The sequence below is a fragment of the Pseudorca crassidens genome, chromosome 21 (genome assembly GCF_039906515.1).
Source record: "Pseudorca crassidens isolate mPseCra1 chromosome 21, mPseCra1.hap1, whole genome shotgun sequence".
In the NCBI taxonomy this organism is placed as follows: domain Eukaryota; kingdom Metazoa; phylum Chordata; class Mammalia; order Artiodactyla; family Delphinidae; genus Pseudorca; species Pseudorca crassidens.
In genome coordinates this window covers 18,087,825-18,114,790 of record NC_090316.1, presented here as the reverse complement: position 1 = coordinate 18,114,790, position 26,966 = coordinate 18,087,825, and the positions used below count along the sequence as shown (strand labels likewise).

Here is a 26,966-nt window from a genome sequence, read left to right as displayed (position 1 = left end):
AACTGTGGGTACGGAAGGTCAATTGTAAATTTATGTGCGGAATTTTGACTGCAAAGAAGGTCTGTGTCCCTAACCCTGACGTTGTTCAAGGCTCAACTGTGTGTATTGATCTCTGCTCCTGGTTCCTGGCACAGCGCTTCCAGGACCCTTGTAATTTCCTGAGAAGAGCAGTAGGAGCATCTTGGTCCTACTATTTGGTCTTTGACCCTGGTTTCTTGGTGAATTTTCTGGTGAATTACTTGGGTGATAGAAGCGTCTTTTGTTCTATTGAGGCTACTCTTCCTGGGCTCCTAGATAGATTCAGGATGGGGGCTGGTCATCAGAAAGACCAACCTATGATTAGAAGCTTGGAACATTCAACCTGACCCCCCTCCAAAGAATAGAAGAGGGGCTAAAGATTGAGGCTTACATGATGAAGCCTGCATAACAATTACAAAGGTTGGAGAGCTTCTAGGTTGGTGAATGTGTGGAGGTGCTGGGACTATGGTGCCTAGAGAGGGCATGGAAGCTCCGTGCCTCTCCCACATACCTGGCCCTGGGCATCTCTTCCATCTGGCTCTTTCTGTGTTATATCTTTTATAATAAACCAGTAATCTAGTAAATAACGTGTTCCCCTGAGTTCTGTGAGCTGCTTTGGCAATGTAATCAAACCTGAGGAGGGGGCCATGGGAACTTCTGATGTATAGACAGTTGGTCAGGAGCACAGGTAACAAACTGAACTTGCAAGTGGCATCTGAAATGGGGAGGAGGGGCAATCTCGTGGGACTGAAACCTTAACCTGTGGAGTCTGTGTCCAGGTACGTAGTATCAGAATTGGGTTAAATTGTAGGACACCCACCTAGTGTCTTAGAGAATGCTTGATGTGTGGAAAACGCACATATCTAGTATCAGGAGTATTGTGAATATAGAAGTAAAGGAAAAACACAAGAGATTTTTTCCAACTCAGAAGACATAATACCTTCTCTTAATAAAGACAGAACACAGTGAGAGATTTTCTAGTAAACAATGATTTATAAGGCACAAAGAAAAGGAATAGAATACTTTATGGGAATGTTTGTGAAACAATAAACTGTTGTTGTTATTAAATCACAATTTACTAGAATGTGGTTTGGAATATGAAAGACATTTTTAGGTTAACTTTATCCTTGGACACTGCTAAAATAAAATTTACTTTATAAGAGGATAAGGACATCAACAATATGAAAAAGGATTTTAATTGGGTACATTAATGATAATGAGGACATTTAAGAAACTAGTATAGGCAGAAAGTGAACAAAAAAACTGAATTAAAACAATAGCAGTAAAGATAGACAAAGAGGGAGAGAGAGAGTTGACGATTCTGCAGCAGATTTTACTTTATTTTTAAATTCAGGTGCAGAAGATTGAGATAATTATGTACATCAGTTATGGAACATTGTCACTATTACATCATTGGTCCATACAAATTCTTTCACTTACTGTTTCTATTTACTGTTTATTCATTTATTTATTCTTTCATTCCTTTTACTTATATCTCCATTTTTACTCCCTTTATCAGCACTTGCCCTCTCTTTGTAGTCCATCGTTGTATCCTTTTTGGTGATCCTGTGTGTTCTGAGAAATAGATTTCATCTGTTATGGAAACATTTTTAATTTATATAAATATTATTTTATTTCTTTTTGAATTTTCTAAGTACTGTTGCTAGGTGCACATTTATTCATGTGCTGCACATGGCTGCATGCTATGCCATATATTTTACTCATCCACTTTTCCTGGGATAGATGCCCATATTTTCTCCAAGTACCAAAACACATCCCAAAGCGCACACACACACACTCACACACACACACAAAGAGACTACACAAGCCTATCCCCCACATATTCATAGGACATGGCAACTGATTCATCGTGTGGAAGAAAAAGAAAGCATTTACCATGACTCTGAATTGTGTACTAAAAGCTAGAAATAGGATCAATAGTGAAGCTATTACCTACAATAACTTCTAAATCAATACCCCACCAAACACCATATTTTATCTCTTAAAAGTTTCCAAATGTTTAAAAATTTGAAAAACCACAAGTCTAAGCAACCATTTTCAAACTTTTGATTTAACATTCAGGTGGAGAAGAGATGTCCTTTCTCTGGCATCCAGGTAGATAGAAACTAACCCAGATCTACATTATTTGTTTGGACCTGAGTTATTATAAAAATTACAGGGACTTCCCTGGTGATGCAGTGGTTAAGAATCCGCCTGCCAATGCAGGGGATACAGGTTCAATCCCTGGTCTGGGAAGGTCCCACATGCCACGGAGCAGCTAACCCCATGCACCACAACTACTGAGTCCACGTGCCGCAACTACTGAAGCCTGCGTGCCTAGAGCCCATGCTCCTCAGAGAAGCCACCGTGATGAGAAGCCCGCACACCGCAACGAAGAGTAGCCCCTGCTCAACACAACTAGAGAAAGCCCACGTGCAGCAACGAAGACCCAACGCTTTTGTGCTAAAAAAAAAAAAGTAAAAAAAGAAAATTACCGTTGTCTATAAACAAATATTTTAAGGAAGTCTGTGGTAAATGAATAACCTCAGAGGAAAGACTGCAGTGCAGGCATTAAAGATGAAAGAGCTTTCCTGGTGATGATGGTATCTTAATAAAGCACTCTCTGGAAGAAAAAAAAAATCATATTTTTGACTTCTCAATATGAATGACTTCTCATCTTATCCTACTTTTCTTCTCAACTGCCGGAAATATTAATGTACTGATTTCTCTAATATAGATTATAGTTCACTTTCATTTTTAGCATCAGTCTTATCCTTGCCCTAAGTTTTAATTTAATTTTTAATTTAATTTTAGTTTAAAAAGTATCATGGAGTTAGTTGCATTTTGATTAAAAGATTTCTCAGTAATCTGGATAATAACATCACATCAAGCAAGCAGAGTTGAGCAGAGAGAAGAGAGAAGTCAAAGTGTGATGCAAAGGAATGGCAACCTTGACTCACCCCACAGGGAGCTCTGGAGCTAAAATAAACCTGAGAATTGTCCAGAGTGGTTCATATGGTGGCCAGATCTTTATATCCTCATATTGATCAATCAGTCATGAAACCCATCCCAGGTGGGGTTTGGGGGACATGATTTTGGACGAGATGGACCTTTGAGCTAAGATATTTCCTGACAAGACTGAAAGTTCAAGGTTTTCTGCCTTTGGTAATCCCAGTAGGTGGGGCAGGTCCTTCATTGAAGTGAGACCTCAGTTTTGCTGGATTTAGTGGCTCACCTGGCGGCATAACCAACATCCTCATTTCTGAGGAATCTCAGGCTAAGGCAGCTGCACTTGTCCATTTACTGTCTAAATTCGGCAAGAGAGATCATTGGATTCTGGGTCAAAAAGTTGGCTCATGACCAAAATTTGGCAACGAATCATGACTTGTTGATTGGGGCAACTGCCTTCTGTGGGCTATTCATCCAATCTTGACATTCACCTAAAATCCCCTCAGTCCCAGGCTAATAGGGTAGCTATAATTTTGGGTTCAGTAAGTTAATTTTACGTACCCTTCCTATGCAATTCACCTCTTCTAAATACACACACACACACACACACACACACACACATATACACACAACTTAGTTTTATAGAATGAGAGTAATTATAAAGCAGTTATAGGAATAGGAAGTGACATATATATGCAATAGGAAGAATGTGAAACAGTGAATTTTTTATTTACAGAAAATATTGTTTTGAGGCTCCTTTAAAATGGTCTATGACTGTAAAAATATCAATAAGTTTTTCTAGGGGGCTTCATTGTCAAGATGAACTTTGTAATTATTTAGAAGTAGAGTTTTGTCTTACCAGAAATAATTTGCTTTCAGGATACCATGATGCAGATCCAATCCAGAAGAGAAATATGGGCTGGTAGATGAAGTCAGTGAGAGAAGGAAATTTTTTAAAAGTTAAAAGTCAAACAATCTAAGAAAGAAGAGATACACATTAATTCGGAAATAATAATGAAAAATATTAGAATATTCCTAATAGAGTTACATAATAAAATAAATTTAACTTACATTTTCTGTCCCTACAGTTGTTAGATTGACTAAGAGTGAGAGGACTAAACTTTAGGCTAACTTACTAGCTGCATACAATTCACTTAACTCTGTGTGTGTGTGTGTGTGTGTGTGTGTGTTTTAAATAAAAGGAGGGCAATATTGTTTCTATTTTACAGGGTTGTTGTGACAATGCACTATTGTCTCAGTAGCTGCTAAATTGCTCTATGAACTTAGCTCTTAGGATTAATTCCATAGTTTGGGTAGAAATTAAAGATGTCTTGGGCATTTAGAAGGAATTCTCAGACAAGACCTTACCATGAGGATTACCTATGTAGAGTTACCATACCCTGAGGTCTTATTCTTAATTTACAGGTCCAGAAATGTGATTTTGTTCAAAGTAAGAAGTGATTCTCCTTTTAGGAGCTAAATTATCCTTATAGTAACTGACATATATATGCAAAAACTAGAGGTGTGCTCAACATTGCCTCTCTTTCTTATTGACAACAAGTTACATCTCAGAAGCAGCCCAGATTCTTAGCAGTGTTCAACATAGACTCTCCAGTTTTTAAATACAGCTGGGAAGCCGAAAATAAACAGAATTTAGTGGTATGATACATAGGCTCTCAATAAATATCTGTGGAGACACGGTAGCTTTTAATTCTTTAATCACCTCTTTTTAAGCCTTCATGCTAAACAACGCATCTTCTTTTTACATAGATCTTCCTTCAGGGTTTATAAAATATAAGTGAACACAGTGTGTTCAAAGGGACATTATTCCACCTATTCCAAAAGATGGATGAGTGAGTGGGGGTCCCTTTGGACAAATGTTTAGGGAACTTTGTATTAGAGAAAGTAAAGTATTTCTCTCCTCCAGACCTCTCAGTGTGTTGAGTATGCTAATATGCATTATGAATCTCTGAGTGGGAATATATCATGCAGTCATTTCCTAAATTTATTTGAAAACTGAACTTTTTCCACTGGGATTATTATAATTGTTACATACTATTAAGCATGTTTGGGAAAGATAGACACACTAATAGTGAAGCTTTAGGCTTTATAATTTTGTTACACAGATTACAATGTGGATTTTTTTCAGTCACCCATTTACGGATGACTGTCTTTAGGGTACGTAGTGTTATTATTAATTCTTTATTATTTTTCTTAAGCAAATACCTAAGGTTCTTTGCAGCTGTCTCTACTTAACCACCAAGAAATATGATTTGTTATAATAGCATGTTTGGTTTTCCTACAGCACTCTTCATTAACAAATCTCTGTCTCTTGCGCATCCTCAGAGTGTAACTTTAACTTCATGTTAAAGTGGCACAGTGCTGCTGCTTCCATGCACATTTAAGTTTGTATCATATGATTAATTGGATTATTAGACTGAGCCACACCAATTTTTTTTCCTGATAGTGATTCCAAAAGATGTCCTATAAAAGGCAAAAGATATATTCTATCTGAAGAGAAACTAAAGACTGAGATTGACATATATACACTAGTATGTAAAAAATAGATAACTAATAAGAACCTGTTGTATAAAAAAATAAATAAAATAAAATACAAAAAGAAAAAGATTGCTGTAAGGATTTTCTTCAAAAAGATTATTTTTTATTGAACATAAAATGCTTATGTATTCAAAACGTTCTTAGTGGATTGAATAGCTATGTCTATTTCTCCATCATTTTAAGTAGTTTATATATGTGTGTGTGTATATATATATATATATATATATATATAAAATATGTGTGTATACACATATATGTAATATATATTGCTGGTCCCTTATATGCAATCTTATTGGGTTTATTGAATGTATCTATTTTTTTCTCTATTAACCAGATAATTATAATCACATATACCATGTCAGATTAATATAGTTTTGTTTTGGGTTTTATTTTGTTTCAGCATATATTCACTATGATGATTTTGTTGTTAAACAATGACATGTTCTATGAGACTAGTGATAGGTGGATTGTTAGAAAAAGAAGGAAATGTTTGTCAAGGAATTGTATCATAAGTTGAGAAAAACTTGGAAAACAAATTACATTTTATTTTATTATGCTTTTTAAAAAATCATTCACATTGCCAAAAGAACACCAAATAATAGATACAAAGTACAGTATTTATTATCTCATTCAATATATCATATATTCAAAAACTTTTCAAAACTCTTATAATTGGTGAAGCATAAATTGTGAAACTTAGAACAATTATTGGCTAAGAACAAAAAGAATTAATCATACTCCGGATGACAAAAGTTATGTTATTAAAAACAATCTCTAAAGATGTTTCTATACAAGCTGAATTAGAGGTCAAATTCCTAAGTCTATCAATCCTTATTACTGTAGAGTTTATTTTCTAATAATAGGCAGGAATAAGGAAGGCCAATTAAAATGAAAATAAAATACAGGATTACAGCAAACAACATAGTAAAAATGCATATATAAAGCAGGCTTCCTTCCAACTTATATTTTATTTGTTCTTTCTCTTACGCTTGAGGAAAAACAGCTCATTATAAATTATAAAAAACCTCAGCATAAAACAGGTAAGAAAAAGAAAATGCTTAGATGTTTTAAAGAGAATTTCCTCTTTTTAATTAGCAGTTGGATTTTTTATTCCTTTAGCATGCAGGAAAGAATAAATAACTAAAAGAAATCTTTTTTTAACATCTTTATTGGAGTATAATTGCTTTACAATGGTGTGTTAGTTTCTGCTTTCTAACAAAGTGAATCAGCTATACATATACATATATCCCCATATCTCTTCCCTCTTGTGTCTCCCTCCGTTCCACCCTCCCTATCCCACCCCTCTAGGTGGTCTCAAAGCACCAAGCTGATCTCCCTGTGCTATGTGGCTGCTTCCCACTAGCTATCTATTTTACATTTGGTAGTGTATATAAGTCCATGCCACTATAAATTTGTCCCAAATTACCCTTCCCCTCCCCGTGTCCTCAAGTCCATTCCCTAGTAGGACTGGGTCTTTATTCCGGTCCTGCCCCTAGGTTCTTCATAACCATTTTTTTTTTTTAGATTCCATATATATGGGTTAGCATACAGTATTTGTTTTTCTCTTTCTGACTTCACTCTGTATGACAGACTCTAGATCCATGCACCTCACTACAAATAACTCAATTTCGTTTCTTTTTATGGCTGAGTACTATTCCATTGTATATATGTGCCACATCTTCTTTATCCATTCATCTGTCGAGGTCCACGTGGGTTGCTTCCATGTCCTGGCTATTGTAAATAGAGCTGCAATGAACATTGTGGTACATGACTCTTTTTGAATTATGGTTTTCACAGGGTATATACCCAGTAGTGGGACTGCTAGGTCGTATGGTAGTTCTATTTTTATTTATTTAAGGAACCGCCATACTGTTCTCCATAGTGGCTGTATCAATTTACATTCCCATTAACAGTGCAAGAGGGTTCCCTTTTCTCCACACCCTCTCCAGCATTTATTGTTTGCAGATTTTTTTGGTGATGGCCATTCTGACTGGTGTGATGTAACACCTCATTGTAGTTTTGATTTGCATTTCTCTAATGATTAGTGATTTTGAGCATCCTTTCATGTGTTTGTTGCCAATCTGTATACCTTCTTTGGAGAATAGTCTATTTAGGTCTTCTGCCCATTTTTGGATTGGGTTGTTTGTTTTTTTGATATTGAGCTGCATGAGCTGCTTGTAAATTTTGGAGATTAATCCTTTGTCAGTTGCTTCATTTGCAAGTATTTTCTCCGATTCTGAACGTTGTCTTTTCGTCTTGTTCATGGTTTCCTTTGCTGTGCAAAAGCTTTAAAGTTTCGGGGTCTTTTCTGTTTCCATACAAATTGTGAAATTGTTTGTTCTAGTTCTATGAAAACTGCCAGTGGTAGTTTGATAGGGATTGCATTGAATGTGTAGATTGCTTTAGGTAGTATAATCATTTTCACAATGTTGATTCTTCCAATCCAAGAACATGATATAACTCTCCATCTGTTTCTATCATATTTAATTTCTTTCATCAGTGTCTTATAGTTTTCTGCATAAAGGTCTTTTGTCTCTGTAGGTAGGTTTATTCTCAGGTATTTTATTCTTTTTGTTGCAGTGGTAAATGGGAGTGTTTCCTTAATGTCTCTTTCAGATTTTTCATCACTAGTGTACAAGAATGCAAGAGATTTCTGTGCATTAATTTTGTATCCTGCTACTTTACCAAATTCATTGATTAGCTCTGTAGTTTTCTGGTAGCATCTTTAGAATTCTCTATGTATAGTATCATGTCGTCTGCAAACACTCACAGCTTTACATCGTCTCTTCCAATTTGGATTCCTTTTATTTCCTTTTCTTCTCTGATTGCTGTGGCTAAAACATCCAATACTGTGTTGAATAATAGTGGTGAGAGTGGGCAACCTTGTCTTCTTCCTGGTCTTAGTAGAAATGATTTCAGTTTTTCACCATTGAGAACAATGGTGGCTGTGGATTTGTCATATATGGCTTTTATTATGTTGAGATAATTTCCGTCTATGCCTAATTAATGGAGAGTTTTTATAATAAATGGGTGTTCAATTTTGTCAGAAGCTTTTTCTGCATGTATTGATATGATCATATGGTTTTTATTCTTCAGTTTGTTTATATGGTGTATCACATTGACTGATTTGTGTATATTAAAGAATACTTGTGTTCCTGGAATAAACCCCACTTGATCATGGTGTATGATCCTTTTAATGTGCTGTTGAATTCTGTTTGCTAGTATTTTGTTGAGGATGTTTGCATCTATATTCATCAGTGATATTGGCCTTTAGTTTTCTTTTTTTGTGACGTCTTTGTCTGGTTTTGATATCAGGATGATGGTGGCCTCGTAGAATGAGTTTGGGAGTGTTCCACCCTCTACTATATTTTGGAAGAGTTTGAGAAGGCTAGGTGTTAGCTCTTCTCTAAATATTTGATAGAATTCACCTGTGAAGCCATCTGGTCCTGGGTTTTGTTTGTTGGAAGGTTTTTAATCACAGTTTCAATTTCAGTGCTTGTGATTGGTCTGTTTATATTATTCATTTCTTCCTGGTTCAGGCTTGGAAGGTTGTGCTTTCCTAAGAATTTGTCCATTTCTTCCAAGTTGTCCATTTTATTGGCATATAGTTGCTTTTAGTAATCTCTCATGTTCCTTTGTATTTCTGCAGTGTCAGTTGTTATTTCTCCTTTTTCATTTCTAATTCTATTGATTTGAGTCTTCTCCCCTTTTTTTGCGATGAGTCTGGCTAGTGGTTTAACAACTTTGTTCATCTTCTCAAAGAACCAGCTTTTAGTTTTATTGATCTTTGCTATTGTTTCCTTCATTTCTTTTTCATTTATTTCTGATCTGATCTTTATGATTTCTTTCCTTCTGCTAACTTTGGGTTTTTGTTCTTCTTCTTTCTCTAATTGCTTTAGGTGTAAGGTTAAGTTGTTTAGTTGAGATATTTCTTGTTTCTTAAAGTAGGATTGTATTGCTGTAAACTTCCCTCTTTAGAATGGCTTTTGCTGCATCCCAGAGGTTTTGGGTCGTCATGTTTTCATTGTCATTTGTTTCTCGGTATTTTTTTATTTCCTCGTTGACTTCTTCAGTGATCTCTTGGTTAAGTAGTGTGTTGTTTAGCCTCCATGTGTTTGTGTGCTTTACAGATTTTTTCCTGTAATTGATATCTAGTCTCATAGCGTTGTGGTCGGAAAAAGTACTTGATATGATTTCAGTTTTCTTAAATTTACCAAGGCTTGATTTATGACCCAGGATATGATCTATCCTGGAGAATATTCCGTGAGCACTTGAGGAGAAAGTGTATTCTGTGCTTTTCGGATGGAATGTCCTATAAATATTAATTAAGTCCCTCTTATTTATGTTTCATTTTAAGCTTGTGTTTCCTTATTTATTTTCATTTTAGATGAACTGTCCATTGGTGAAAGTGGGGTGTTAAAGTCCCCTACTATGATTGTGTTACTGTGAATTTCCCCATTTATGGGTGTTAGCATTTGGCTCATGTATTGAGGTGCTCCCATGTTGGGTGCATAAATATTTACAATTATTATACCTTCTTCTTAGATTGATCACTTGATCATTATGTAGTGTCCTTTTTGTCTCTTGTAATAGTCTTTGTTTTAAAGTCTATTTTGTCTGATATGAGAATTGCTATTCCAGCTTTCTTTTGATTTCCATTTGCATGGAATATCTTTTCCATCCCCTCACTTTCAGTCCGTATATGTCACTAGGTCTGAAGTGGGTCTCTTGTAGACAGCATATATGTGGGGCTTGTTTTTGTATCCATTCAGCCAGTCTACGTGTTTTGGTTGGAGCTTTTAATCCATTGACATTTAAGGTAGTTATCGATATGTATTTCCTATTACCATTTTCTGAATTGTTTTGGGTTTCTTATTGTAGATCTTTTCCTTCTCTTGTCTTTTCTGCCTAGGGAAGTTCCTTTAGCATTTGTTGTAAAGCTGGTTTGATGGTGCTGAATTCTCTTTGCTTTTGTTTGTCTTTAAAGTTTTTAATTTCTCTGTCAAATCTGAATGAGATCCTTGCTGGGTAGAGTAATCTTGGTTGTAGCTTTTTCCCTTTCATCACTTTAAATATGTCCTGCCACTCCCCTCTGGCTTGTAGAGTTTCTGCTGAAAGATCAGCTGTTAACCTTATGGGGATTCCCTTGTATGTTATTTGTTGTTTTTGCCTTGCTGCTTTTAATTTTTTTCTTTCTATTTAATTTTTGAGAGTTTGATTAATATGTGTCTTGTCATGTTTCTCCTTGGATATATCCTGTATGGGACTCTCTGTGCTTCCTGGAGTTGATTAACTATTTCCTTTCCCATATTAGGGAAGTTTTCAACTATAATCTCTTTAAATATTTTCTTAGTCCCTTTCTTTTTCTCCTCTTCTTCTGGGACCCCTATAATTTGAATATTGGTGCGTTTAATGTCCCAGGGTTCTCTGAGACTGTCTTCAATTCTTTTCATTCTTTATTCTGCTCTGAAGTAGTTATTTCCACTATTTTATCTTCCAGGTCACTTATCTGTTCTTCTGCCTCAGTTATTCTGCTGTTTATTTCCTCTACAGAATTTTTAATTTCATTCATTTTGTTGTTCATCATTGTTTGTTTGCCTGTTAGTTCTTCTAGGTCCTTGTTAAACATTTCTTGTATTTTCTCCATTCTCCAAGATTTTAGATCATCTTTACTATCATTACTCTGAATTCTTTTTCAGGTAGACTGCACATTTCCTCTTCATTTGTTAGGTCTGGTGGGTTTTTACCTTGCTCCTTCATCTGCTGTGTGTTTCTCTGTCTTCTCATTTTGCTTAACTTACAGTGTTTGGAGTCTCCTTTTCACAGGCTGCAGGTTCATAGTTCCTTTTGTTTTTGGTGTCTGCCCCCAGTGGCTGAGGTTTGTTCAGTGGGTTGTGTAGGCTTCCTGGTGGAGGGGACTAGCGCCTGTGTTCTGGTGAATGAGGCTGGATCTTGTCCTTCTGGTAGGTAGGTACACATCTGGTGGTGTGTTTTGCAGTGTCTGTGACCTTATTATGATTTTAGGCAGGCTCTCTGCTAATGGGTGGGGTGGTGTTCCTGTCTTGCTAGTTGTTTGGCATAGGGTGTCCAGCACTCTAGCTTGCTGGTAGTTGAATAGAGCTGGATCTTGGCTTTGAGATGAAGATCTCTGGGAGATTTTCGCCATTTGATTTGATTACGCCATTTCGCCACCTGAAAAAGAATTCAGAATAATGATAGTAAAGATGATCCAAAATCTTGGAAATAGAATGGAGAAAATGCAAGAAACGTTTAACAAGGAACTAGAAGAACTAAAGAGCAAACAAACAGTGATGAACAACACAATAAATGAAATTAAAAATTCTCTAGAAGGGATCAGTAGCACAATAACTGAGGCAGAAGAACGAATAAGTGACCTGGAAGATACAATAGTGGAAATAGCTACGTCAGAGCAGAATAAAGGAAAAAGAATGAAAAGAATTCAGGACAGTCTCAGAGACCTCTGGGACAACATTAAACACACCAACATTTGAATTATAGGGGTCCCAGAAGAAGAAGAGAAAATGAAAGGGACTGAGAAAATATTTGAAGAGATTATAGATGAAAACTTCCCTAATAAAGGAAAGGAAATAGTTATTCAAGTCCAGGAAGCACAGAGAGTCTCATACAGGATAAATCAAAGGAGAAACATGACAAGACACATATTAATCAAACTATGAAAAATTGAATACAAAGAAAATATATTAAAAGTAGCAAGGGAAAGACAACTAATAATACACAAGGGAATCCCCATAAGGTTAACAGCTGATCTTTCCACAAAAACTCTGCAAGCCAGAAGTGAGTGGCAGGACATATTTAAAGTGATGAAGGGGAAAAACCTACAACCAAGATTACTGTACCCAGCAAGGATCTCATTCAGATTTGAAGGAGAAATTAAAACCTTTACAGGCAATCAAAAGCTAAGAGAATTCAGCACCACCAAAGCAGCTTTACAGCAAATGTTAAAGGAACTTCTCTAGGCAGGAAACACAAGAGAAGGAAAAGATCTACAATAAGAAACCCAAAACAATAAAGAAAATGGTAATAGGAACATACATATTGATAATTACCTTAAATGTAAATGGATTAAAAGCTCCAACCAAAAGACCTAGACTGGCTGAATGGATACGAAAGCAAGACCCGTAATAGGATGTCTACAAGAGGCCCACTTCGGACCTAGGGACACATACAGACTGAAAGGGAGGAGATGGACAAAGACATTCCATGCAAATGGAAATCAAAAGAAAGCTGGAGTAGCGATTCTCATATCAGACAAAACAGACTTTAAAACAAAGACTATTACAAGAGACAAAAAGGACACTACATAATGATCAAGGGATCAATCCAAGAAGATATAACAATTGTAAATATTTATGCACCCAACATGGGAGCACCTCAATACATAAGGCAAATACTAACAGCCATGAAAGGGGAAATTCACAGTACCACAATCATAGTAGGGGACTTTAACACCCCACTTTCACCAATGGACAGATCATTCAAAATGAAAATAAATAAGGAAACACAAGCTTTAAATGATACATTAAACAAGATGGACTTAATTGATATTTATAGGACATTCCATCCAAAAACCACAGAGTTCACTTTTATCTCAAGTGCTCATGGAACATTCTCCAGGATGGATCATATCTTGGGTCACAGGTCAAGCCTTGGTAAATTTAACAAAATTGAAATCATATCAAGTATCTTTTCTGGCCACAACTCTATGAGACTAGATATCAATTACAGGAAAAAATCTGTAAAAAATACAAACACATGGAGGCTAAACAATATACGACTTAATAACCAAGAGACCACTGAAGAAATCAAAGAGGAAATCAAAAAATACCTGGAAATCAAAGAAAATGAATACATGACAACCAAAAACCTATGGGATGCAGCAAACGCAGTTCTAAGAGGGAGTTTATAGCAATACAATCCTACCTTAAGAAACAAGAAAAATCTCAAATAAACAACCTAACCTTACACCTAAAGCAATTAGAGAAAGAACAACAACAAAAAAAAAACCCCGAAGTTAGCAGAAGGAAAGAAATCATAAAGATCAGATCAGAAATAAATGAAAAAGAAATGAAGGAAATGATAGCAAAGATCAATAAAGCTAAAAGCTGGTTCTTTGAGAAGATAAACAAAATTGATAAGCCATTAGCCAGACTCATCAGGAAAAAAAGCGAGAAGACTCAAATCAATAGAATTAGAAATGAAAAAGGAGAAGTAACAACTGACCCTGCAGAAATACAAAGGATCATGAGAGATTACTAAAAGCAACTATATGCCAATAAAATGGACGAAATGGACAAATTCTTAGAAATGCACAGCCTTCCGAGACTGAACCAGGAAGAAATAGAAAATATGAGCAGACCAATCACAAGCACTGTAATTGAAACTGTGATTAAAAATTTCCATCAAACAAAAGCCTGGGACCAGATGGCTTCACAGGCGAATTCCATCAAACATTTACAGAAGAGTTAACACCTGTTCTCCTCAAACTCTTCTAAAATATAGTAGTGGGAGGAACACTCCCAAACTCATTCTAGAAGCCCACCATCACCCTGATACCAAAACCAGACAAAGATGTTGCAAAGAAAGAAAACTACAGGCCAATATTACTGATGAACATAGATGCCAAACTCCTAACAAAATACTAGCAAACAGAATCCAGCAATACTTTAAAAGGATCATAAACAATGATCAAGTGGGATTTTTACCAGGAATGCAAGAATTCTTCAATATATGCAAATCAATCAATGTGATACACCATATTAAAAAATTGAAGTAGAAAAAAACCATATGATCATCTCAATAGATGCAGAGAAAGCTTTCGACAAAATTCAACACCCATTTATGATAAAAAAAAAAAACCCTCCAGAAAGTAGGCATAGAGGGAACTTACCTCAGCATAATAAAGGCCATATATGACTAACCCACAGGAAGCATCGTTCTCACTGGTGAAAAACTGAAACCATCTCCACTAAGATCAGGAACAAGTAAGTTGCCCACTCTCACCACTGTTATTCAACATAGTCTTGGAAGTTTTAGCCACAGCAATCAGAGAAGAAAAGGAAATAAAAGGAATCCAAATGGGAAAAGAAGAAGTAAAGCTGTGTTTGCAGACGACATGATACTATACATACAGAATCCGAAAGATGCTACCAGAAAACTACTAGAGCTAATCAACGAATTTGGTAAAGTAGCAGGATACAAAATTAATGCACAGAAATCTCTTGCATTCCTATACACTAATGATGAAAAATCTGACAGTGAAAGTATGGAAACACTCCCATTTACCATTGCAACAAAAAGAATATAATATCTAGGAATAAACCTACCCAAGGAGACAAAAGACCTGTTTGCAGAAAATTATAAGACACTGGTGAAAGAAAAGATGATACAAACAGATGGAGAGATGTAGCATGTTCTTGGATGGAAGAATAAACGTTGTGAAAATGACTATACTACCCCAAACTATCTACAGATTCAGTGCAATCCCTATCAAACTACCACTGGCATTTTTCACAGAACTAGAACAAATAATTTCACAATTTGTGTGGAAACACAAAAGACCCCGAATAGCCAAAGCAATCTTGAGAAAGAAAAATGGAGCTGGAGGAATCAGGCTCCCTGACTTCAGACTATACTACAAAGCTTCAGTAATCAAGACAGTATGGTGCTGGCACAAAAACAGAAATACAGATCAATGGAACAGGATAGAAAGCCCAGAGAAAAACCCACGCACATATGGTCACCTTCTCTTTGATAAAGCAGCTAAGAATATACAGTGGAGAAAAGACAGCCTTTTCAATAAGTGGTGCTGGGAAAACTGGATAGCTACATGTAAAAGAATGAAATTAGAACACTCCCTAACACCATACACGAAAATAAACTCCAGGTGGATTAAAGACCTAAATGTAAGGCCAGAGACTATCAAACCCTTAGAGGAAAACATTGGCAGAGCACTCTTTGACATAAATCACAGCAAGATCCTATTTGACCTGCCTCCTAGAGACATGGAAGTAAAAACAAAAGGAAACAAACGGGACTTAATGTAACTTAAAAGCTTTTGCACAGCAAAGCAAACCATAAACAAGACGAAAAGACAACCCTCAGAATGGGAGAAAATATTTGCCAATGAAGCAACTGACAAAGGATTAATCTCCAAAATTTACAAGCAGCTCATGCAGCTCAATATCAAAAAAACCAAACAACCCAAGCCAAAAATGGGCAGAAGACCTAAACAGACATTTCTCCAAAGAACATATACAGATTGCAACAAACATATGATAGAATGCTCAACATCACTAATCATTAGAGAAATGCAAATCAAAACTACAATGAGGTATCACATCACACCAGTCAGAATGGCCATCATCAAAAAATCTACAAATAACAAATGCTGGAGAGGGTGTGGAGAAAAGGGAACCCTCTTGCACTGTTAGTGGGATTGTAAATTGATACAGCCACTGTGGAGAACAGTATGGCGGCAGTTCCTTAAATAAATAAAAATAGAACTACCATACGAACTAGCAGTCCCACTACTGGGCATATACCCTGAGAAAACCATAATTCAAAAAGAATCATGTAGGGCTTCCCTGGTGGCTTAGTGGTTGAGAGTCCACCTGCTGATGCAGGGAGCGCGGGTTTGTGCCCCGGTCCAGGAGCATCCCGCATGCTGCGGAGTGGCTGGACCCGTGAGCCATGGCCGCTGAGCCTGCGCATCCGGAGCCTGTGCTCCGCAACGGAAGAGGCCACAACAGTGAGAGGCCGGCATACCGCAAAAAAAAAAAAAATGAGTCATGTACCACAATGTTTATTGCCGCTCTATTTACAATAGCCAGGACATGGAAGCAACCTAAGTGTCCATCAACAGATGAATGGATAAAGAAGATGTGGCACATATATGCAATGGAATACTACTCAGCCATAAAAAGAAACGAAATTGAGTTATTTGTAGTGAGGTGGATGGACCTAGAGTCTGTCATACAGAGTGAAGTAAGTTCAGAAAGAGAAAAACAAATACCTATGCTAACCCATATATATGGAATCTAAACAAACAAACAAAAAAGGGTCATGAAGAACCTAGGGACAAGACGGGAATAAAGATGCAGACCTACTAGAGAATGGACTTGAGGATATGAGGAGGGGGAAGGATGAGCTGGGGCAAAGTGAGAGAGTGGCATGGACATATATACACTACCAAATGTAAAATAGATAGCTAGTGGGAAGCAGCCGCATAGCACAGGGAGATCAGCTCGGTGGTTTGTGACTACCTAGAGGGGTGGGATAGGGAGGGTGGGAGGGAGGGAGATGCAAGAGGGAAGAGATATGGGGACGTATGTTTATGTATATCTGATTCATTTTGTTATAAAGCAGAAAGTAACACACCATTGTAAAGCAATTATACTCCAATAAAGATGTTAAAAAATTTTTTTAATTAAATAAATGAAATATAACTGTATATCTGCCGCCACTTTTTTTTTTTTTTTTTTTTGCGGTACGCGGGCCTCTCACTGTTGTGGCCTCTCCCGTTGCGGAGCACAGGCTCCGGACGGGCAGGCTCAGCGGCCATGGCTCACGGGCCTAGCCGCTCTGCGCGGCATGTGGGATCTTCCCGGACTGGGGCACGAACCCGTGTCCCCTGCATCGGCAGGCGGACTCTCAACCACTGCGCCACCAGGGAAGCCACACATTTTATGTTATATAGAAAATATAAGAAGAAAACACTGAGCTTAAGAATCAAAACTTTCCAAAATTGAATATGCATATAGCATAGGTAATATCACATTTAACTTTGGATGTCCAATTCTTTTATTTTTAGCCATCTTATAAAAACATTTTTTAAGATTAATATTGAACTGGGAATTACATTCATGATAGAATTTGTTTCTCTTTACTTGAGATAGTCTAATATTTGCCTTAAACATTTGCAAAGCAACTCCATGGAGAGCACTCCCGGACATTTCCTTTAGGCAGGGATTTGAGAATATACATGGACAGTCAGTGTGTGAGATTTAGCCAAGAAAATCCCTCTGAAACAAAATAGTATTTTAAAGCCACACATCACTTTACATGTACTATTATTCTAGGCTCTGTGCAATATACAGGGTTGTGTCTCCAGTCTACATCTGCAGCCACTCCTCAGGTGTTCTCTGGACCTCATGTCCGGAAATGTTCTCACCTTCAAGATCTCAAAATCTGAGTTTCCATTTTCTGATGATAAACCTGTCTTAGCATTTCTCGTATTTTTTTAACTCCTATTGAACTTGATGATTAATTTATCATCTGTTGCTATTCTTTACCCTGTGCTATTTTTGCAGCCAGACACAACTGTTCTGGCTTTATCCAACAAGAAAAAAATAATAGCCTTTTAAGGGGCATCATTTTTTTGTTACTTTAGAACACCACGTACCTATGACTTTCTGCCACTCCTGTCTAGTAAATCCTCAGTTTTGAATCTCTCTCACTGTTAATTCTGCCTGTTTCTGTTGCATAATGTTGCAAAACTAATTAGAGCCAGTGAATGAGCAACCCTGTAATTAATGTCTATATCAGAGACACTTCAGTTTCAAAAGTGAGAGAGGATATTATAAAACTGGTGTAAACTAGCTCTGAGAGAAACAAAAGTAGGCCTATTTTCCCATCAGAATTTGTCTTCAGAGATGCTTGAAATTTTCTTATTTTTAAAAACTTTTAGGCATTTCTAGTGTCAGCTTTAAGTTTAAGCTGACAAGAAGTTCAAGCTCAAGAAGTGAATTCCTCTGTCTCATCCCAAATTCAGTTCAACCAGAATCAATTCCTTTCTCCTTCCATGAGAAGACAGATCTCACCACCTCAAAATATTTCTCTCGGTCTTCTTAGTCCTTTTCTTTGTCTGAGTTTAAAAAAAAGTTCTTCAGTTCTTACTCAAAATTCTATTCATCGTTCTACTTCTTCTTTGGCTTTCTTTTGAGGTCAGAGCAGAGGGTTGAGGCTGGCTATCATAATCTCTTGCCTTTCCTCTTCTACTAATCCCAGCCTCCCTGGAGGTAGAAAATATGTCTTTCCAAGCCACAGACCTAGGCGTTATCTAGGAGTCCCTCTTTGGTTTTATATACATTTTTTCCACACAGGACTTGCTCATCCATCATGATAGATTCAAGCGAGACTTAAGCAACTGTCACACCCCAGCCTGCTTTCTACAGATGCGTTGGTTGATGGATAAAATTCTTTTTTCCAGTGTTGCTACTGGAAGTAGTTAGAAAGTCCAAAGTTAGAAAGTTCAAAGCTGAACTTATTTTTTCCATTGAGCCTACAAATTTTACTAGTCCAAGTGTAAAAATCACTACATATCCTTACATAGTCATAGTTGTGAAACCTTGGGTCAGTCATAAATGGCCCTCTTTTCAGTATCTCCAGATAAAATTAGTCACCAGGTCTTGAAGGTTGCTCTTCCACCACACTTCTCACACTTATTACCAAGGTGTGCATTATTATTGATACTCTGTCAGATAGCTCCACATAGTACTTCTACCAGTTTCATCTTAAAGCATAACTCTGATCGTTTCAAGCCACTGAGCTATTCGTGAACTTTTTACATTCCTTCTCTTGGACGCTGTTGTACATACAGACCCCTTAGTTTGCATTCATGGCTTTTCTTTCTCTGGCCTCAAAACATACTCCCAGTTGTTTTTGCTCACAATATTCCATGAGCCAGTTTGGATGGCATGCTATTTCCTAATTGTGACCAGAATGGTCATTTTGTTCCTCCCTCTAGGGACATCTTCTGTTGAAACTCCGTATTCTTAAGGCCTTTATCGTAGTCAGTATCTTCCATGAGAAATGGTTTACTCTCCAACCAGATGTGAATTCTCCTTTCTTTAATTCCCATGTTCTTACTATTTTTACTTTTTGTCTCATAAATATTATTTGTGTACTGTTTTACCCTCCTCATAGAGTATTATTTTCTAAAGAAAAGGATGTATGATTAACCCATGGTTAAAACACTGGGACACCATTCTTACTTACACTAGTCAATCATTTATTGCTTGTACAAATGTGACTATTTGATTGTAGTAGAAATATGTGTATAACTGTCATGTAAAAATAATACTAGATCTCTCTGCAAAGTTGTTTTCAATAATCAGGTAGTAAGTATCATTTTACCTAATAAATAGTTAAAAGGATTGATGCATGAAGAAAGTACAGGATTTATTCACAGATGAGTCCCAGTCTCTGTTAGAACTTGAAAGAGATACTAGGTCCTTTATAATCCTCTTTCCTTGTTCATTTTAAACAGAGCCCACCATATGCATGCAAACGGCTGCAATCATTCATTAAGTAGATTCAGCCTCTCATTTTCCTTAAATCATCACTGATTTGAGCTTACTGTTTTCTCAACTTAGGCCTAAGAAAATTATGGCCAGTTATTCATTCTCTAATTAACCTAAAAGTGAACTATATTTCATTGCTTGTAGGATGGTATGGGAAATCTGAGAGTCACCAAGAAGGGAATCCGACTTGAAGGTATATCTGAGTTTCTACTTCCATTGTATGTGAAAGAAATTCATTCCCGAAAGGTATGTGATACTGGCTTTGGCTTACTGTAAAAGATAATTTAGAGGTTATGTTTTAGCTTAAAATAGGAGGACAGATACCCCTTATCTCTTCAGTATGCATTTAGTTATTTTAAGCTAAAGACTTATTTGAAGAAATCAAAACAATGAAACAATTGAAAAACCAGTGGAGAAGTTAATTTCAAACTGACAAATTAGAGAGCCATTTCCAATTAAACTGCAGCGTTGCTTTTGTTAGTCTCTAAAATATGCCCTTCTGTTTTCAATGGATGGACCTTAAAAATCCAGTTATATTAATTCCAAAAGGGGCATTTAACATATTTTGAGTAATTTCTGCAAGAACCTTGACTTGAATAAATGATATTAATTCAATGTATTTTACATCTTTTCAGCTTTAACGGACATGCATTTTCTAAAAGTGGTGACAAAAAGTCTTAGTACAGAAATTAACTTTATTTCTGGATGTACATTATTTAAAACCAGTAAGAATATTTATTCTTTCAAATGTATGTGTGTATGTATGTGTGCTATGTGTGTTTTATCACCTAGCAGCATGCTAAAACTCAAAACATTATAGCTTAGACATTGTTCATTTTGGCTTAAGTGTGTTATTTCTCAGAAGGTAGTATCTTTGGTACATCAGAATCTCACTAGACTCTTTCAAATGTAATAGGCTTTCCCCTGGGATATGTGTGTATGTGCGGAAATAAATTTAGTGAAACAGAATAATTAGAAAGATTGTTATATAAAACATGGAAAGATTACTAACCTTATTTCATAAATATGAAAGTGTATTTTCGACTAGAATGTTTTAATATTAGCAATATTTTAGCAAATGAGTTGCATAGTAAGCCAAAATTTTATAATTTGCTTCGAGGCTATTTTTCCCTTAAATATCAAAGTGAACACAGAACAAAGGATTCTTTTTCATAAAAACTTTAATTAGGATAATTATATTAAGTTTAAATTTTATTTTGTTACGTGTGAACTTGCAGAGCTTCCTAATATACTCTATTGACTGCTGCTCTGGGTACTGGAAATTTTTTATTAAGATTACTTTCTGGATTTAGGTCAGAGAATAAATAATACAATAGACACATGTATGAACACCTGACCTTACTGATTAAACTATCAAAACTAATTAAACCTAAAATAAAAGGTTTGGTGTTTTTATTTGATTTGATTGTTAGGAAAACTGAAAAACTATAGCATGCTTACACATATTAGCATCTTCCCCTTGACTGGAAGTTATCACCACTCTGTTATTTTCTGGTTCCTTCTTGTGTTTCACACCACTAAGCAGTTTCATATTTGAAGAAATGAAAACTCATACTTGGAAATAAAAACAGTACTTAACATAGGACAAAGGTGAGAGTCATCATAGGCGGGAACTTCTTTGAAAGTATATCCTATTGATAAGTCTGGGGACGGCAAGAAAAAAAAAAAAAAAGATTTATCTTCAAAGCCATTTTAGACCAATTTGGAGCAGCTTCCTGGGAGTACAGTTTAGAGAAGGATTGTGGAGCCCTCTGCCAGCAGGAGGGTCATAGAATTTACCTTCTTAGTAGGAACATTTTTGAGGGCAAGCAACAGGTGTAAACGAGGATACTCCTGGGAAACGGGGATGTATGTTGACTCCAACTATGGACCAAATAAGAAAGAATTCACTGATGTTATAGCATTAAAATGTGAGGTGGTGGCAGATGGGCTTTCTAACCTTTATCCCTGGGAAAGTTCACAAGCATTTCTTTTTTTTTTTTTTTTTTTTTTTTTTTTTTTGCGGTACGCGGGCCTCTCACTGTTGTGGCCTCTCCCGTTGCCGAGCACAGGCTCCGGACGCGCAGGCTCAGCGGCCATGGCTCACGGGCCCAGCCGCTCCGCGGCAGGTGGGATCTTCCTGGACCGGGGCACGAACATGTGTCCCCTGCATCGGCAGGCGGACTCTCAACCACTGCGCCACCAGGGAAGCCTGTTCACAAGCATTTCTAAAACTCACCGTATTGATGGAAATCTATATGCTCCCTTTCACATCCCCTGTCCTGTCGCTTCTCCTCTCGTTATCATTTGCCTCTCAGTAACTGCGAAGCATGATACAAACCAGGCAGGTGGCAGCATGTTCCATCAGCAGTCAGACGGGAGGACTGGTTTGAGAACAGAAAAAGAAGGAGACTCATTTATTCCGTGGAAATATCTCTACCCACATACCACACAAAAAAATAAATATTTAAAATAAAGAGAAATATATCTTTTATAAGCAGTCCCCATTTTAGGATTCTCTTGTCCATGAATGCATGCAGTTTTTTTTTCTCTGCCATGAAGTTTATTCAGTGTTTCAAAAAGCCAGCCACAATGTTCCTGAGCCTTAGTTTTCTCATTAATAAAGTGAGTTTGGCAGAAACTTATCAAAATACGTGATTCTTAGGTTAAGAAAGAACACAACAAATTCAGTAATACTAGTAGAGATGAGGTTTTACATTATTTTTTTAATTCCACTTAGTCCAGTCTTTCCACACATTTTCATGTATTCAAGTGTTTTTATGATAAAATGTCAAAATTCCTGTAGATAAGATAAAATCTATTAAATTCAACAGGTACTTACAAAGATTCAGTTAAGCTGAGAAAAATAGTAGTGTACAAACAATTTTGATTTGTGCAGTTTTTTTTCCTGCAGTTTTGATTTGTGTGTGTGTTTGTGTGTGTGTTTTCCTGCACTAATGCCAGTGGATTGCCTTCTTTCTATTTAGCCAGTATTCCACTCTGAAATAATTTTCTTATTTAAAATTATTTTCTGGTTACATAGGTATTTATTTAATACTATACATGGAAATGTAATACATTTCTATTGGTCAGAAAATGCAGTTGCCCACAGACACACACACCTAGCTTCCTAACTTAATAAACCATGGGCTGTTTCTACCCTACAAGCTAACTGTAGGGTAGTTGGCTGTCTCCACCACCAAATTTCTATAGATATTTGAAATTTTATTATTATCCAATGCAGTTTACTGTCTTATTCATGCTTTAAAAAAAAAAAACCTTTTTATGTGGTTGATCATATCAGCACACAGAAAAACATATTCTATGTTTAAAGTATCTTAGAATTCAATGCATCTTCAAAATTAACATTATTTTCAGAGAGTAGGTACTCACTGAACATTTGTGAAGTTAAATATATAGTTTTCTTTAGATACAAAATATTCAAAGAACTTGGAATTTGACCTTGCATGTATTATAACGTTCTGAATGGGTCTTTAATGCATGTGGTCTAACTTTAGGTTAAATATTTGAAGTATCAGGAAATTAGGACTTGTAATCACCAGTTTTTTAATGTAATTGAAAAGTTTCTCAAGGTTTCATGAATTCAGAGTGCTCAGGTGGTTAGATTATATTTCACTGATTGTTACCAGGAAAAAATTGCATCATTAGTTCTCTAGGACTATCTTAAGTATTATCCAACTTCATCTGATATTAGCTGAATACCTCTCTTATTTTTTTCCATTTAAGGATCCTCAGTTAAGGTGGTACCTCACTATTGCCCCTCATCCCAGCATCCTGCATGACAGATTGATAATTGTGTCAGGGGAATGGCTACCACATAATTCCAGTTCCTGTAACTCCACAGCAAAACAAAGAAGTCTGCATTTTTTTTAGGATTCCTGTGTTAGCAGAGCTGTGAGCAATGTTCTACCCTCTCTTCACTTCCAGTCATTTCACTTGGCTTCAGAGCTGTGATACTAACTGGGTTCTTGGTTACAATCAGTTTTTCATCTCCTGTGTTCAATTCTTCTTTATATAATTCAGACAGAAAGCCATGGAGACAGGCAAGTTCAGCAAACCTCTTCCCTGGTTACACAACATGATAAATCTCCTGACCCTGTGTCCTCCAGCTACCTTGGCAAATCTCTTCTATGCAGGTTTCTTTCTCCCATGCAAACCAATCATAAATAGATATCTGCAAGCTTCTATAATCTTTTTATTATTATCATTCTTATTATTTCACATTCAGTTGTTTAATACTGATGAACTTTATTATTTACTGTAATGTCTTTATTCAAGTTAAAACACACACAACACACACATCATCCCAAAATCTTTACACTCAAGAAAAAAACCTGTTAACATATGGTGAACATCATGACAGTTATATAATTATATATTTGCACAAATAAAAAAGATAAATATATAGGGAGACATGTACCTGCTATTTATAATTAGTATATTATACATAATTAAATAGAAGAAACATAAACTGACATAAATTGGAAAGAATTGCTGACCTTTAATATCTTTTTACCACACAAATGGGTTTTTTTAACTGTCTTTATGGTTAAGAATAAAAGACAATGAAAACCATTAGGAAGTTGGATGCATTAGCTCCATGTTTTCATTTCAGATGGTGTTCATTAACTCCCTGCAGTGCAATTTGGGGTGATTAGCTTCCCTCCAGTTTGTCTTCACTCCTATTCATTTTCAGGTTTTTCTGATAATTATATGATTTTAACTTTGTCAGCGTTCATAATATTTACATTCTGTTCTGCAAATTTAATTGCCTTGGCACTTTGGTCTTAATTCACAATACAGATGCCTGCCATCCTCACCACCAGTCCTTTTTTTATGGATTCTCCAGGGCTGAGTTCATTATTCAAATCATTCCTTCCTTTCTTGTATTTCATTGTTAATTAGTTTTGTGTGTTTGTTTGCTGATACTTGAAATATTGCATGGGAAAGGTGTCTGACTGTTGTCTTTATTCTTTTCTGGAATGTTATTAACGGTTCATCCCTTCTTTTCCTGTTAGCTCATTGCTCTGTGGAATTCTAGCACTGAATATTGCCATAAAGAGTCTCAGGCAAGTCTGGTATTTTTCTCCTGTTGATGACAGGCACGTTCTACCTGGATGTCTGGTACATTTTTGCCATTTCATTTCTTTCATTTCATGAACCTTTTCTATATTATATCATTCAATATCTTTCAGTTACATTTGTTAAGGTTTTCAGAGAAAGCAATAATTCTTATGTTGGATCTTCTTTGTCCTCCACAGCTATCATAATTTCTTTAATTATTTTAAACTTTGTATGTTTCCTCTGAATACAAGTAAGTTAATATCTATAGCAGTGGTCCCCAACTGTTTTGTCACCAGAGACCAGTTTTGTGGAAGACAGTTTTTCCATGGACCAGGGTAGCAGGGGGATGGTTTCGGGATGATTCAAGTGCATTATGTTTATTGTACACTTTATTTCTATTATTATTACACTGTAATATATAATGAAATAATTATACAGATCATCATAATGCTGACAGGAGGCAGAGCTCAGGCGGTAATGCAAGCGATGGAAGAAAGCTTCCTTTCTTCTTTCCTTCCTTCCTTCCTTCCTTCCTTCCTTTTTTATTTCCTTCATGACCAATAGCCCCCAATACCATAATTTGAATAGTCCATTTTTCCCATCGCTGATTTGTAGTACAACTTTCCTCATATACTACATTCTTAAGTGTACATAGATTTATTTATGGCCCCTCTATCTGTTCTATTGATATATTTGGACTAAAACCAAACTGTAACTTTAAGGAACTGTTACAGCAAGTTCTTTTTTATTGCTCTTTTTCAAAACCTTTTGACTATTGTGCATTTTCTCTTCCAAATGAACTTAATAATCAGCTGTCAAGTTTCATAAAAACTCCAATTGGAAACTTAATTATGGTTGCATTTAATTTGAGAAAATTGACATCTTTATAGTTTTGAGATTTTTCTATCTAGAAATATGGCTTCTCTCCTGATTTTTTTTTCTTTTGAAAACTTACTTTGTGTTGCTCAGGAACATTTCTTAACATTCTTTTTCATATAAGCATTACAAGTTTCTTGTCAATCACTTTATGGTTCATATTGTGTATGGGAATGGGTTTTCCATTCCGTTTTCTCTTCACCTTTGTGCTTGTGGAGAAAAACTGTTCCTTTTGGTGTTGTGAATGTAAGCTGGCCATTTTCTTGAAAGTTTTTCATTTCTATTATATTTCAAATCATTTTTGTGGCTGTTCGACAGATAATGGTTTTTAACACTAGCTAACATTCAGCATAGAGTAAATTTCTGAAGTCCAATTCCTGGCTTCAAATCCTGGCTCTGTTACTTAGCAGTTGTGACTTGTTACCTGATTTTACCTCTCTGTGCCTTACTTTTATCATCTGCAAAAGTTCATAGTAGCCCCTAATATTTTTAGGGACTAGAATGTTATGGTTTTTATTAGAAGATATAAACGAGGTAGAACCTTTACCACAGAGTCCAACACAAGAAACAGTATTGCTTATTATTTTTAATGAAAGCCAAACATTATACTAACTCCTTTGCATATTTTTCATCCTTTGTATATATTTAATCCTCACTATGTGATGAGTATTATGATCAAAGACAGTATATTTTAAAAGTAGAATGTAAGGATTTGATAACACATTGCAAATGGGATGTGAGAATAAGAGAGAATCACATATGTATCAAGGTTTTTTGTTCTGAGTAGTCACTATTAGCCAATGTGGGGCAAAGTAGGGAGTGGGGGAAGATTTTGAGCACAGTTTTGGAGCTGATAACTTTGTCTACTAGAAAAGTAGGCATTTCACATTAACAGGTGGCTATCTGAGTGTAGTTTTCATTTTGAGGTATAAGCTCTAGACACAAATTAGAAACATTTTTATATCAATATTAATATCTATATCTATCTATGTATCTAATTTAAATACATGAGATCAGACAAGAATGTCAGTAAGTGTGGATAGAATACCGAATATTCTATCTGTAATCACTATAATCCATCACTCCATTATTGAAGAGTTTGGAAAGAAGTGCAAGAACCAACCACAGACTAAGAAG

General features: G+C 36.1%; 1 protein-coding gene across 1 annotated transcript in view; it reads left to right on the top strand.

Moving 5' to 3' along the window:
* SGCZ (sarcoglycan zeta) overlaps positions 1–26,966 on the top strand; it is a 322,461-nt gene that overhangs the window by 141,076 nt on the left and 154,419 nt on the right. The window contains exon 2 of the mRNA XM_067721579.1: positions 20,013–20,114. Within this exon, the coding sequence (XP_067577680.1) occupies positions 20,013–20,114 (102 nt within the window). The remainder of the gene's footprint in view (positions 1–20,012; positions 20,115–26,966) is intronic.